The sequence below is a fragment of the Pimephales promelas genome, chromosome 3 (genome assembly GCF_988280905.1).
Source record: "Pimephales promelas chromosome 3, fPimPro1.hap1.1, whole genome shotgun sequence".
Taxonomy (NCBI): Eukaryota; Metazoa; Chordata; class Actinopteri; order Cypriniformes; family Leuciscidae; genus Pimephales; species Pimephales promelas.
The window spans coordinates 43,582,170-43,598,610 of NC_142771.1; the positions used below are offsets into that span (position 1 = coordinate 43,582,170).

A 16,441-nucleotide genomic window follows, 5' to 3' on the forward strand; every position below is an offset into this window, starting at 1 on the left:
GTAAAAACACTTACTTTTTGTGTTAATACTTTGTGTGATTCAGCATCATAGAAGATTCTCAAACAGAAATACACATTGTAAATGTTTACTATAACTTATGGGATGATCAGAGGGGTGTTTTGTTTATGTCAACTTAAACAATTTGTATTGTTGTTGTAAGTCTTCACCTAAAACACGTACAATCTGAGAAAACAGGATGTGAACGGCGCCATCTGCTATCTGAGCAAGATGACTGTTTGCAAACTTTCGTGTATTTCTTATAAACAATGCTTTTCTTAGTGATTTCTGTATAAAGATTATGTTTTAAAGTTAATCCAATGGCTTTACAAGAGTGTAGATAGAACATTGAAATCACTAGAGTGACTAAATAAATAGGTTGGTGTGTAAATCGTGGGTGCTCCGCCGTATATTCCATGTAACGTTAAATCTTATATCCACTGCGATCAGTCAAATGAAAAATATATTTCCCGTTTGTTAATCCACTTGTTAATCCAAGTCTCCTTTAAGAAAAGAGAAGCTCTGTGAAAACCAAATCGTGGGTGCTCCGTCGTATTCCATGTAACTTAACAGTTAAATCTTATATCCACAATGATCAATCAAATGAAAAATATAATCCATATGTTCCGGTTCGTGGAGAAAACACACTAATCACGATCCTCGTCATTTTTCGGAGCTAAAAAGTTAAATCCATCAGCTTCATCAATACATCTCTCGAGAGTCTTTGGGTAACGTAAAATCCAAGTGAGGGCACGTCGCGTTTGTGGTTAGTTTGAACGGCTCTGGTTTGAACGGCCGCTGCCGAGGTATGGGAGGAGTTTACGTGTGTGTGTGTGTGTGTGTGTGTGTGTGTGTGTGTGTGTGTGTGTGTGTGTGTGTGTGTGTGTGTGTGTGTGTGTGTGTGTGTGTGTGTGTGTGTGTGTGTGTGTATGTGTGGTCCAATCTGTCGAACGTTCAGGGGCGTGAATAGAGCGTGGACCAATGCTTCTTTATATAAAATGGAGCAAAGATGTTTTATATAAAACGGAGCAATTTACTAAATAGCGTGTAAAGGTAAAGACTCCTGCTGCGTCTTAATGATATAAATTGACTAAAAACGGATTTTAAACATTGTTTTGTAAACGTATGTCTTTTTAAAAAATAAATGGTTTAGAAAAACAGTTTTCTGTAATGAAAACCCCCCTTGTTTGACTTTTTCTGTAAAATGGTCGATCTTTGACTTTTTAATGCAATTTTTAAACTGTTTTAACATAAAATATATATGAAGCCGTGCATTTTTAATGAAACACTAAAGAGGTATTTTAGAAAACTTTTTTAATAGAACACTAAAATATATTACAACGTTATTGTATTTGTTATAGTTTGTACAACTTCAAGTCTGTGTAAAAGATTTTTCCTTTTAATAAAATCACTATCTTTGTTTTATGTCGTCCTTAAAGTTTGAAAATGTATTGTTTTTCACCATCGTGGGGAAAATTTCCCCGTTCGCGTGATCACCCTGAAGTGGAGAGGGGATGGTGACGCACATACGAATAGGTATATTTGTTTGATATAAAACAATCGGTTTTATATGCCGCAAAAACGAGTATTGAGCTTCTGGTTTTTTAAAAACAACCTCTGTCAGAGTATGGGAGGAGTTTACCTGCGCCTCTATGAAGCGAGGACCAATGCTTCGTGAATGCGTCTTCTACGGGGCGTGAATAGAGCGTGGACCAATCCGCCGCACGTGCGTCTTCTACGGGGCGTGTGAGGAGGCGTGGTTAGCGCGCCTCATTGCAAGGCGTTAATTCTCTCATTTAAGTTTCATGCTCCGTCCTGAACGGACGTTTTTTAAAACAGTCCGCCGTATGACGTTGGGGGTGGACGTGCTGTACGTATGGATACCGTGTGCACTGGGGTCACGTGATGTGGGAGTGTCGTGGGAGGAGTCTGCGTGTGGTTCCATGCACACATGCAAACAGTCAGTATGGTTTCTCCCTGTCGAGATGGATGGACGTGTTTCGTGGGGCTCCCGGGATTACATTTACACAAGTTTGAATCGGAGGACTTTTGGAATATCTCTAAAAGTTTTGGATGCTGTTGGATTTTTTAAACAGGATAAAACGTAAGTCTGCAATGAAAAACTTGTTTGACTTTTTCTGTAAAATGACCGGTCTTTGACTTTTTCACATATGAATAAATTTTTAAACTGTTTTAAAGGTTTTAACATTTACAGATGTATAAAACAGTAAAGAGACGTGTATTTTAATACTTTTAAACGGCATGTAATTGTAAAACTTTTGCTCAAATACTTTTATTTTTTTGTTATTGAAGACTCTAAAACACCCGTCTTATTTTAAAATGCATTGGATGTAACGTTAAAGGCTTGCACTGTATCTATAAATGGGTTAATAGATTTAAACATTATACATGTTATGTGAAAAGTAATAGGCTACTTTTTTAAAATGTATGATAGAAATAGGTCTATTTGTTTGATATAGAACAACCGGTTTTATATGTTTTATTAAGAAAACATAACTATTTACTTGATATAAGTTTAATACATACGCTTTTAGATGTTTTTAAAAACACGATTTAATGCCCGCAGATGCATGAACGCTAAAGACACATGTATTTTAACTTTATACAATATTTTAATACTTTTAAAACGCGTAATTGTGAAAAGAGCGAAACAGATGTTTTATATAAAACGGAGCAATTTACTAAATAGCGTGTAAAGGTAAAGACTCCTGCCGTGTCTTAATGATATAAATTGACTAAAAACGGATTTTAAAACATTGTTTTGTAAACGTATGTCTTTTTTAAAAATAAATGGTTTTAGAAAAAACAGTTTTCTGTAATGAAAAACCCCTTTGCTTGACTTTTTCTGTAAAATGGTCGATCTTTGACTTTTTAATACAATTTTTAAACTGTTTTAACATAAAATATATATGAAGCCGTGCATTTTTAATGAAACACTAAAGATGTATTTTAGAAAACTTTTTTTAATAGAACACTATTACAACGTTATTGTATTTGTTATAGTTTGTACAACTTCAAGTCTGTGTAAAAGATTTTTCTTTTAATAAAATCACTAAACCTATCTTTTGTTTTATGTCGTCCTTAAAGTTTGAAAATGTATTGTTTTTTCACTATCGTGGGGATCGTGCGATCACCCTGAAGTGGTGAGGGGGTGGTGACACGACCCCTCCGTAACAGGTGTCCAGTTCGGTACCGGGTCGGATGGATCGGGGTCCGGTTCGGGGGGAAATTTTTCCCCCGATCACGTGACCAGTCCAGAAGAGGTGGCTAGGGGTGGTGATGGTGATGGTGAGGGGTGGAAAGAGGAGGGAGACCGTGGGAATTTCCCACGGTGTACGTACAGTTCATAAGTGGGAGGGGTGGGAGGGGTAAAAGGGGCGGGGCTTATTTTTATGGGGGGGCAATAAACCTGTCAGTTTGATGGGTTATGCCGCACAACCTCTCTCTAACCTCTTTGATTGATAAGTCTTTAATCACTTTTTGGCAGGTGAAATACACGCATTATAATGGTCCACAAGATGTTTAGTTTAGTAACCCAGTGCAATGCCTTTTATCATGATGATTTACAGTTTTTCTTAGTCGCTCGCCGCTATTTGTAAAGACGTAAGTTAGGCTACACTTAAACGCAAGGCTTTATAGAAATCTACAAATAAAGCTATTATGTTCTCCTAAAACCGTTTGTACATTTTTAACCTTTAAGTAATTTTGCTTGTTTAATTGAAAATAATAATAGTAAATTAATAATAATAATGAGGTGATTTTACAAAAAATGGAGCAATTTTCGGCAAAAAAGCATCGATTTGACTTTTAGTGAATGTCATCACTACCTCAGTGACCGTCACTATGGTTACTGTAAACAAACACGGCAGCAGTGGGTGCAACTGAATGTTCATTCGCGACGCTGATCCGCATCATTTATGATCTAACAAACAAAGAAACAAACAAACGGGCTCCACTTTTGGCTTGTTGTGAAAGCGACGGAAGCTGGTTAGAAATAACTGATCTCTAGCCAGAAAATGTCTTTTCTTTTTCTCTCACAAAGTATAAATAATTTAAAGCGAAAGTGTGATTGACTGTTTTGCAGAGGAAGACATGACCGACTCATCCAGTTTATCAAGCTCTAGTTTCTACCTCCTCTTCATCAGATGCTCAGCTCAAACAGAGTAATTCAACTGCTACTATTTATGTAGTATTTTTTGTCTGTTTGTTTATTTACAGTGGTCCACCTTTGAAGTGGATCAAAACCTTTCATTAAAGTTATAACGTGAGATGAATTTTGAACAATAACGTTACAACTGATTAACAACTGGACAACTGATGAATTTTTTTGATCCACTTCAAATGTTGACATGTATTTTCTTGATATTTCAACGTTAAAAGCTCATTAACATTACCTGATTTTCAGTCATTTTATTTTAAAGCTCTATTGCATGTCTATAATGATGACCCTGTTACCTGTGTATAATGACCCCTCAGGTGTTATTAGAGGAGTGTGTGTTACCTGTGTATAATGCATGTGTGTCTGAGCAGATGTTCAGAGTGAGGCCAGCTGTGTCCAGGACCCCTCAGGTGTTATTTACAGGAGTGTGTTTTACCTGTGTATAATGCATGTGTGTCTGAGCAGATGTTCAGAGTGAGGCCAGCTGTGTCCAGGACCCCTCAGGTGTTATTAGAGGAGTGTGTGTTACCTGTGTATAATGCATGTGTGTCTGAGCAGATGTTCAGAGTGAGGCCAGCTGTGTCCAGGACCCCTCAGGTGTTATTAGAGGAGTGTGTGTTACCTGTGTATAATGCATGTGTGTCTGAGCAGATGTTCAGAGCGAGGCCAGCTGTGTCCTGGGGCCCGTTTCAATAAGGAGGTTAAACCAACTCTGAGTTAAAGCTTGAACTCTGAGTTGACTTACCCTGAGATGGGAAACTCTGAGTTTTCGGTTACAGAACAGCTGAAATGAGTTAGTTCAATCAACTCTGAGTTGACTGACTCTGAGTTAAGCGCATGCAGCACAACTATAAAAAGCCATTATCAATGGAGTGCAGATATTATGAGTCACCATGGCAACAGCCAGACAAAAAAGAGGTGTTGGGTATAATCAATTACCAAGTAATCTAAATATTGTAATAAAATTAAAGGGGTTACTCTTAATTCTTCTGTAATTTAAAATAAAATATGATGCAATTACATTAAATAGGCTACTGCATAAACTATAGACCAATTCAGTAAAACAATAGTGGATTTAACATACATTTTTAAAAGGTATATTTTTGCGTAACCTTCTCCCTCTAGACACTTTGATCAATTCAAGAATAATTCATGCAATTGTATATTGTTAATTTGAAAGCATTAAAAGTGCAGTTTCTTGTCTCTCCTCCTTGTATTAAGCAAGTGGTTGAGGTTGATGTAGGATTTAGTAATATGTCGACCAATACTTTCTAGAGATAGTAATTGTTACATTAATCTAACTACACCGTTGAAAATGTCATTTGTTGTTAATAATTCATAATCATAACTATTTTAGAGTAACTTACTGTTATATTATCAGAGGTGAAACTGGAAGAATGTTCTTCAACCTAAAGTAGGCTCCTATTACTTTGATAAATTTTTACTTAAGTAAAAGTAAAAATACCAGTCTAAACATCTACTCAAGTAAAAAGTAGTTAATTTAAAACATGAGTAAAAGTTGCTGAGTAACTTGTTTAACAGCGGGGGTAGGGTGGGGGACTCCCCCATGTGGGGAGAGTTTCACAGTATGAGAACCGTCTCAGAAAATATCACGGTTTATGGTATTAAACAATTATTAAATATATAAACTGCATTATTAAATTACGGTTATTATTGTCATCAGTTAAAATGACAGTTAAATAAATTAAACATTTGTTCAATAAAACATAATCAACTTATTTCAATAATTGATTATGAATAAGATTAACATCTTATTTTTTATCATTAATAACTTATTACATTATGTGTGAAAAATAGAGTTCTGTTCATTTTTTTAATGATTTAATAGAAATATATGATCAAAACGGTGGTAATCAAATAAACGTTTAGCAAATGTTTTAATCCTTTTATTTTTTTGGCAAAGAGCTGCAAAACAGATTTAGTCAATTAAACCATGGACAAACAATATATATTCCTTGAGAATGTGTAAATACATTTTAGTGTTGGTCTTTAAACAGCACTTCCTCTTTAAAAAAGGGGAGGAGACCGCAAGAAACTCTGGGTTTACTGAAGAAAACCTGCTCCCGACCAGGTTAGGTTACCATGGTAACTGACTGAGTATAAGTTACCTCTCTTTCAGAAACGGGCTTGACTTACTCTGCTTTCTCAGGTTTAACTTACCTCCCTTTCTGAAACGGAAAACCCAGAGTTTCCCTCATTTCAGGGTTAACATACTCAGAGTTTTCACTTAACCTCCTTTCTGAAACAGACCCCAGAACCCCTCAGGTGTTATTTAGAGGAGTGTATGTTACCTGTGTATAATGCATGTTTGTCTGAGCAGATGTTTGGAGCGAGGCCAGCTGTGTCCAGGACCCCTCAGGTGTTATTTAGAGGAGCGAGTGTTCCCTGTGCTGCTGGCCGGACTGGAGGCTTTGCTCTCAGAAGCACAGAAACACCGGTGCTTTCAGGTCAGCTTAATCAGCGTCAGTCCTGACTCACACACACACTCTGTCCTTTAACAGCAACAATATCTTTAAAATAAATAAATTGAATATAAGTAATGTACTTTACCTGTATTTGTTGTTGATCTGACTTCAGATAACAGGGACATGGTAATACAATGAAATAAACGAAAGAAAAAGTGAATTAAACAATGGGGAAAAGAAAGCGTTACATTGAAGGTGAGAATTACAGTAAATAACAGTGTGAAAGGTCCTATGTTAAGGTCTTTTCACACTGGATGCGATTTTGGTGCACGAATAATTTGCGCGATGGTTTTATTTTTTTCATCAGCTGTTTGTATAATGAGTGCTTCCACACTGAACACGAAAGTTGTGCGGCAAAAAAACGACTTGCAAAGTCATTATGTCTTCGCTGAGGAGCCGAGACTGAACTCAGGCTTCTACCCAGCGGTACAGCGGAAGTGGCAGGGAGACGTAACTCAGGGAACGAGGGTTACATCCGTAACCGAGACGTTCCCTTTCGTAGTTACTCCGAGTTACGTCGGATGACGAGAATGGGGTCCCCGTGTAATCACGCCAACTTCACAGCTGTCTTCCAGTGCCCTGCGAAGTCTGATCCCCCTGTCGTGAAATTAGCACGGACAAAGGAGTCCTACTTGACACAGGAATACCAAGGTACACTGGGAAGCATAGCTCAGAGGAAATATGCTGCAGCATGGAGGGAGGTCTTAAGAATACACAAATGGCCCAAGGGGACTTCATATGGAGGAACACTATAGTGACCAGCCCGTGGGGTTAAAACTTTCAACTTCAGGGGTGGCAAAGTGGCTTGCCGAGTGGAAATACACATGTGGGGGTCGCTCAGGGGAGAGACCATGCACACGGAGGCACCTAGCTGGCAATAGACACTGGCACCAGCGTCAACAGTGAACTCAAGGCATCAGAGAGGAAGGCTCACCTGAGGAAAATATTGCACGTATCCAGTCCGTGGAGTGGAATGGCGAGCAAGCGAAGACACCTGAGCGGGTCCAGTACTAGCTGGTTGAAGCGAGTACATGAGAGGACACAGGCTCCACTCGGAGATTATAAAATCTGGCGAATGTGTTGGGTGTCGCCCAGTGACGATTAAAATAATAATAATAGTCACAATATTACAGTTTTTCTTGGATCAAAGAAATGAAGGCTTGGTGGGCAGAAGAGACTTCTTTTAAAAATGTTAAACAATCTTTGTGTGTGTGTGTGTGTGTGTGTGTATATATATATATATATACATATATAAATATATATATATATATACACACATAAATATATATAAACACACACATATATATACATATATATATATAGACCATTTCACAAGATGTAGGCCTAAACAACACTGGTCCAGAAGCACTTCCTGTTTCAGTTTGTAACTGTTTTCTTTATTTCACATGTAAAGAAAACATCTTAAAGATGTTTGTTTAACTTTTTGATTCAGTTTTAAATGTTCTGTTGGTTGTATTTTATCCCAGCTTTTATATTAAAAAACTGAAACAGGAAGTGCTTCTGGACCAGTGTTGTTTACATCTTTTGAAATGGTCTATATATACTGTATATGTATGTGTATATATGTGTATGTATATATATTTATACAGTACACATACACAAACACACACACATACATATATATATATATATATATATATATATATATATATATATTTTCCCCTCTGGTTATCAAAAATCAATAAAAAAAACAATTAAATGTAACAAATTAGTCCATTATTAAATGCCTATAAATATAAAAATTAGTCTATTAAATAATATCTATTAATTTAAACAAAACAGAAGTTAATTAATGACTTTTGTCCAAAGGTTTTGAACGAATCTCTTCAAAAACATTTTAACAGTAACTACTGGAAAACATTAAAGATCTACAATCTTTATTTGAAGCTAAACTTTTGTTTAAAGAGTATTTACTTATTTTTATAATAATTTTGAAGGTTTAATTTACTGAATTGTTGCTGTCATTTAGAAATAATATTGTGCTTGAATCAAGATTGCCATTATTTAATGATAAATCGTGCACACTGAGCTATAGGCAATGAATGTGTTTTCGAATTTAATATACCAAAAGTAGGCTAACCCGCGCCCAAGGCCCCCTTTCCAGCGATCCATTGTATAGATATTAGAGATAGAGTATATGGGAATTTGTAAATATTCAAAATACATTTGTTTTATCCAAAAACAACTGGTTAATAAAGTAGGCCTACGAATCTATTCGTGGGAAAGAGAGCGCCGTCCGAATTGGTCACACCGAATGCGTCAAACGCGTCGCGTCCACATGGGCTAACGCGTTTGACGCAGTCTAGTTAGACGCTTGAATCTTCCGCAGCCCGCTCAAGTTCAAATTTTTCTACCGAGGAAGACGTTCGCGGCAAACGAGTCACCCAATTCGCGACGCCCGGCGCGTCTTCGCGTCTTTGCATTGACTATGAATGTAATCTGCTATCGCGTTCAGTGTGAACACACCATTAATGCATACGAGCCAACATCATGGTCATATATTTTGAAAAAACAATACATACTGACACTTGATTCATTCGATGGAAGCACACTCTTCAAAATCTCGCATGCAAAACACGTATTTCATTCATTAACATGTAGACTAAACATTTACATTCGTAAGGCTAACATGTTTCTAATTGTTGATGCAAAATTCGTAGCAATTCAGAAATTCAGTTAAAAGTAAATTTCTTGACCAAAAATGCAATAAATGATCATGTGTAGGCCTGCATTAAGTACAAAAAATAAGCTTACCTCTTCTCAACGTCCTCAAATGTGTTTCACAAAATGGCTTAAAATTTTTATAGGCATCACGTAAATTGCATATCACGTGGCTCATATGTTACTTAAAATGATTTGCTCGATTTACTTAATTTTGACGCAATTATTGTAGTAGTTGACATGTCTTATGTTTTTTCATTTTATTTATGCATACATTTAAGTGCACCTAGTAACTTATATTTTTGTGTTACACACACTATATATGTTAAGTAAATGTTGAAAAGTTATGAATACTTAATTTTGTGTGTTTAAACCAATTACTTTTATAAGTAATGGTTGTTCAGCCAACGAATCGTTTTTTAGAGTGAAGGGTGAAAGATGGTAGAAAAAATATTTGGCAACCCTGACAACAATTTGTCTCATAATGATCTCACCATATGATCACAATGTGAGGTCGCAGTGAGCTAAAAGTGTTGCCCCAGAGCGCACTCACTGTGTGCTCGTACTTTGGCAAAAATGTGAGCTCATCCCAACTCCAACATCGCTCAGGCGTTGTTGGGTTGACGTCTAAACATTTGATTGACATCAGGCTCAACTTTTCTGTATTGGTCAGATTACTGAAACTCTTAATTGTTCTTTCCTGCCCAACCTGTTTTCTCTATCGTATTTTAAATTAATCAAATCACTGAGATTCTCACCTTTTAGCCTAGATGTTGAACCCTTTGGTTGTTTGAATTAGCTGTAGGCAAGACTTTCACCTTTCGTCTTTAATGGCTCTGGGATGACTCTTGGAAGTGGTCAGCACAACAGTGACCCAATAATTTTTATTTTACAGTAAACTACTGGCAACAGTGTTGCCAGTATAAACCTGTTTTATAACTTACAGTTTATTACTGTTAAAATACATTTTGTGGGAGTGTCTTTTTAACTTGCACTGTTAACCCTTTCAACCCCATAGTAAAATCTACACTACAAAGAGTAAAAAGTAACATTGATGCAGTGTTGCAGTGAGATAATTAAGTGTATGTAAGTGAAAGTTGAGCATTAGTGATGAACACCTGCTGTTAACAAGCAGAATCACGGAAGGAAACATCTACAGACTAACAGAAAATAGAGAAACACAAGAACTACAACTGACTTCCAGCCATCACACATTATCACACTTATTATTATCCAGTATTACTTTATATCACAAATATAAAAACACTTGATCAACTTCCTCTTGACTTTTTCTTGCCATAAACAATGTGGTAACACTTTATAATAGGGGTGGGCGATATGACCAAAATTGTGTTTCACGATATGACTAATTTTATTTCACGGTAACGATATATTTCACAATATAGTTATTTATATAGTTATATAGTATGTCACCTTGTTTTATTTTTATTTTATTTGGTAAATTATTTATTTGGTAAATAAATATCTCTCGATATCAACTTTTAGATGAACTTCCCACAACAGATTGATATTAAATACAACTCATAGGTGCATTTCAACTTTAAATAATTTTTCAATCTCATGCATTGCAATCAGTCATCAATCAGTTTATAATATAATTATAATATATATATATATATATATATATATATATATATATATATATATATATATATATAATATCATTATAATATCTGGCAACCCGTCACCCTGAGCTTTAATCAAGAAATAGGAGTTCAGAAGTGTCAAGTTCATCAAGAAGTGACTAGAAGGAGAGCAGCAATATGAAAACCAAACAGCAGCTACTGTTAGTGTTGACTAAGTAGTTTAAATTATACACACCTTATAACAGTGCGTCGTGATTAGACCATAGCCCGGTGAACACCGCGCGCTCCCTCTCAGTGCATGTGCACGCGTCCGTCTTTTGCATCAACAAAATGCGATCCATTAATTTGAGAGTCAAGTTTTAATCACCGATCGAACCAAAGGAAAATTTTATCAACTGGTTTAGTGGGCAATTGTTTGGAGATAAAAAAACATATAACTCGCGCTGCATATTTAGTAATTTTGCCTCAGAAACAGGATTATATAATATTAGTGTTAACAAGCAGGATGTTCATTCATGCTGAATGTGATTTTCATTTTTAAAAAGTAACTGGGTCAATGACGTATAAGGCCTCTGAGAGGCCCATTTTTAAAATACTTGAAATAATAATATATTTGTCTATTTTCTAAACATGTGGAGTTTAGTCTACACATGCATGTGTGTGAAAACTTCAAACAAAGATATTTTAGTGCTTTTAAACTCAAATGAATAGGGCAATGACCTTAAAAAAGTCATTTGGGGCGACCGTAATTTATCTTATAATTAATAGATTTCCTTTGCATAAGTTATATTTTAAGAAGTATCAGTAATTAATTGAACTGTTTAAGAAAGATATACTCATGTGTCCTTTCATTTATTGCAAATGATGTTAAATACATTTTTATCTATAATGGCAGTGTCACCCTCATAAAGCAATTACATATTTGTTTTACTCATATAATCCATAAAACTGATTTAAAACGTGTAGATATAGTATCCACTTATTGATGTTATACCAATGAATTATATTTCAACCAAAATGGACAGACATTATTTTTTGAATTTACTGCAGAATTGAATATAGTTGGTTACCCCACATGACAAATGGTGAAACACATGATGAAAAACAGCAGGCAATAAGACTATTCATTGATTTTGATAGTTAAAACACATTTAATGGAATTTTATGAAGAATCAGCATATTTAATGAAATTTTATGAAGAATCAGCATATCCATTTCATTTGACACATTTCATAACATTAACAGTTTCCTCACTATTTCATTTGACACAAAACCATCATATTAAAATTTTCAATACTAATGCATTAAACGCTTGGACATAACATTGAGCAGCATTTTCCTTTTTCATTTTCATTTCATTAATCACTTAAACATACAATGTTTGCATTTTCATTACTATTTTCATTTAACAGTTGAACATAGCAGCATTCTGCAGACACATTGAACAGCATTTTCCGCTGCCTGTAGCGAGCAGTCTTTTCTTTGCTTGTTAGTGGGGCCATCTAGAAAAAAAAAGTATCTTTAAACATACACAGAGTTAGAAAAAGAATTGGAAAAAGTAGAATGAATGCTTAATATTCACACATTTCTTTGATAAAAAACAATAATCAGAAAGAAGTAAGCTTAGTCCTCTCTGAAGTAGGAGGGAAATATGTGGTGAAATGTAAAAAGTTATTTAAAACAACTAAATGCATATAATGAATGTAAACATTTGCATACAGAAACTACAAATACATGATATGTGTTTTCTATCATTTAAGCAATCAGTGGCGGTTGCCCCACATGATGCTTGGTCGCCCCAGATGATATTTTCAAGTTTAATCAAGTATAACAGGCTAATGCTTAGCTAGAGCCCAAGTTAGCTTCTTCTCACCACATATCACTGACAAATTTACAATTTACAAATTTAAAATAAAGATTTGCGTATAAAACTTATAATTTACAGTTTTAGGTTGGTCGCCCCTCATATCAAAATGTGACGTATACACTGCAGCAGTTTTAAAGAGGATTTGTTTGTAAAAATGAGAGTGACTACTCACCTGCTAGTTGTCTCTGTGGGACCCTTACCATGAGGCTGGCTGATGCAACATCCTCTTTGAGATGATTATCAGAATATAAGTCCTATAGACTGTTATATATCTGCTTTCTTGTGCACTCAGATATCTCTCATGCACGATACCGAATTAAATCAGTCACACGCTTGATAACTTCTCCAACAGCGTCTTTACTTCTTTACTGTTTAACGTGAACTCCCCTCACTACATCCGGTCCCCGCATACATATAGTACACTCACATCTTAAAGATACAGACCATCATTCTAATACATGACATCCCCCCCAAAGTCGGATAGAGACCTTTAACACTCGACTGTTGTCTCAGTATTGCAGAACAAACAACATATTCATCAACTGATGATTTTCACATTCTTCAACTTGTTTTAAACTTACTTATAATATCACCCATGAACAAGTCAACAACATTGTCTGCATTTAATCTGCATTCAAGAATTCAGCCAACAACAAAATCAGCAAATTTTTGAGGTAATTTTCTTTCTCTTTGGGGCTTGACATTTGTAATGTCCTGGTGACACTCAACCATGGGCACAAGTCTCTCCGATTCCTCTGACAATGTCTTTTGATCCGAATCTGTGGAACAATCAGCTTTCCCTTTGTCGCTCTCTACATACTTCTTCACAAATGTTGTGTTGCGACTGTACTGGGCTCCAGAGGGTGACTCCACAGTTATTTTGTTCCCAGCTTTGCGGACCACTGTGTGAGGTGTTGCGTTAAAAGGTGTGGTAAACTTGTCCGTCTTGTCCTGCCTGATCAGAACCTGATCTCCAACACCTATATTTGAGAAGTCTGCTTTGCGATGTTCATCTGCATACAGTTTATATTTTCCTTTTTTCTCAGCATCATGATCGTGAACTTCGAGATCCTTGTCTACTGATATGAGTTCAGGTAACTTGCCTCTCATTTTTCTTTTAAACAGAAGTTCAGCGGGGCTTTTGCCTGTGGTGTTATGTACAATTCCTCTGTACACTGTAACATACTTCCTGAGTTCCTTTTGCCAGTCAAGTCCTTCCGACTGTGCAATGCGGATTCGTTTCATGATGGAGGCATTCTGGCGCTCGACTTCCCCATTTGCTTGAGCCCATTTAGGCGTTGTTTTCAGGTGTCTGATCCCATTTTCTTCACAGAAACTCTTGAATTCATCCGATTTGAATTGAGGTCCGTTATCGGATTTTAGTGTGGCAGGAAGCCCATGTCGGCTGAATATATCCTCAAGGCTGTCAATCACTTTTGTTGCTGTGGTTGAGGTCAGTACATCATACTCATAATACCTACTGTAGTAGTCCACCACAACTAGGATTGAGTGTTTTGACGGCAGAGGACCCAATAAATCTACAGCTAGATCTTGCCATGGTCCATCTGGTAATGGTAAGGGTCGCAATGGTTCTGGCGCATCAGGACGAGAGACAATTTGACAGCCATGGCATGATTTGCAATATCTCTCGGCAGCTCTGTCCATGCCAGGCCACCATACTTTGCTCCTCAGGTGTTGTTTGGTCCCAACAATACCTATGTGCCCCTCGTGGGCAAGTGCTATTGCTCGTGCTTGTAGTGTTTTCGGAAGAACAATGCGTGTTCCACGTAGTATTAGAAAACCTACCACACATAGCTCCCTAGCAACAGCTGCATACGTCATACACTTTTCAAAGTGTCCACTTTCAATAGCTTTTCTCACCTCTATTAGTTCGGGATCTTTTTCTGATGCCTCTTCCACTTCCCTTGTGGTTAGGGCTCTCGGGGTGGCATTAATAGCTACAAATCTCACATACTCATCCGAATCATGTAAGTGCTTCTCTCTCATTGCTGTGCTTCCTATAAGTCTTGACAGGGAGTCGGCAATGTTGTTTTTCCCAGCAACATAGACGACCTTAAAGTCGTAAGGTTGAAGACGCAAAACCCACCGCTCAATGCGGGCACAGGGCTTAGAGCGTGGACTGTAGATTGTCTCTAATGGCTTATGGTCTGTGACCAGATCAAATTGTCTTCCATAGACATATGGGTGCAGCTTCTCACAGGCCCATACAAGGGCAAGGGCCTCCTTCTCGGTCTGGGAGTACCGTCTCTCACAGTCTGATAGACTTCTACTGATATAACACACTGGCACCATTTGTCCTTTTTGACATTGTGTCAACACAGCCCCCAACCCTACAGGGCTTGCATCAGCTATAACTTGGGTTGGTGCATCTTTATCAAAGTATGCTAAGGTCCCTGATTTGGCAAGTTCTTCTTTCAGAGCCTTAAATGCATTTTTCTGTTCAGGACCAAAGACGAATCTGGAGTCTTTTCTGGTAAGACGTCTCAAGGGCTCTGCCAAGGTTGCAAATTGTGGAATAAACCTGCTGCTGTAATTGACAAGTCCAAGAAAACTCCGAACCTCTGAGGCATTCTGTGGCTCTCGAGCCTCCACCACAGCCCTGACTCTCTCATCAGTGGGCCCGATACCTTTTTGTGTGAGTAGAATCCCCATAAAATGCAAGCGATCCATACTGAACTGACATTTTGCAGGATTCAGAGTTAACCCACATTCTCTCAGACGTTTCATGACGGCATGAAGACGGTGATTGTGTGTTTTATGGTCTGGCGCATGCACAATGACGTCATCAGAAATGTTTTCAACTCCCTCTATTCCCGCAAGGGCAGACGCGATCTCATGTTGATATTGTTCACTTGCAGATGATACTCCAAAAATGAGCCGCTTGTATCTATACACTCCATTGTGGACTGCAAATGCTGTGATCTGGCGGGACTCTGGCGTCAACTCTAACTGGTGATATCCCCACTTAAGATCTAATTTGCTGAAGACCATAGACCCGTTCAAACTCTGTAGCAACTCATCTACAGTGGGAATGGGATATCTTTCCCTAATGATTGCTCGATTGGCTTGTCGCATGTCAAGACACAGCCTAATTTCAGCATTGGCTTTTGGAACAATCACGACCGGATTAACCCATGGGGTAGGCCCATTCACTTCTTCAATAATGTCCATTTCCAAGAGTTCTTTTATCTTTTCTTCCACAGGAACCCTTAAATTAAATGGAATCCGCCTTAAAGGCTGGGCGACTGGTTGGATCTTTGGGTCTATGTACAAACTAATCTGTTTGGTTTTCAGCTTACCAACTCCTTGAAACACTTCTGGGTATTGTGAATGAAGCGACTGCTTGAGGTCTGTCACAGCTGCAACGTTTGTGCCTATCTTCAGTACTCCAAGTTTCGTGGCAGTGTCTCTCCCCAACAGTGGCTCTCCCGTTCCTTTAATCACAATGAATTCAGCATATACCGACCGGCTGCCTATTCTTGCGTCACACTTGAAAGCTCCCTTTAGTGGTAATGGCTGATTAGATGAGTAAGAGAACAATTTCCTCTCTGTTTCCGGAATGTACGAATGGCATCTAATATTCTTTGCTTTCAGTTCCTCC

At 37.4% G+C, this 16,441-nt stretch overlaps 1 protein-coding gene across 1 annotated transcript in view; it reads left to right on the forward strand.

Moving 5' to 3' along the window:
- Positions 1-3,887: 3,887 nt before the first annotated feature.
- Positions 3,888-16,441, forward strand: part of iqck (IQ motif containing K) — a 95,026-nt gene continuing 82,472 nt past the window's right edge. Inside the window, exons 1-3 of the mRNA XM_089128947.1 lie at positions 3,888-4,005; positions 4,103-4,181; positions 6,519-6,645. Of these exons, the coding sequence (XP_088985073.1) occupies positions 4,111-4,181; positions 6,519-6,645 (198 nt within the window). The 5' untranslated portion in view covers positions 3,888-4,005; positions 4,103-4,110. The remainder of the gene's footprint in view (positions 4,006-4,102; positions 4,182-6,518; positions 6,646-16,441) is intronic.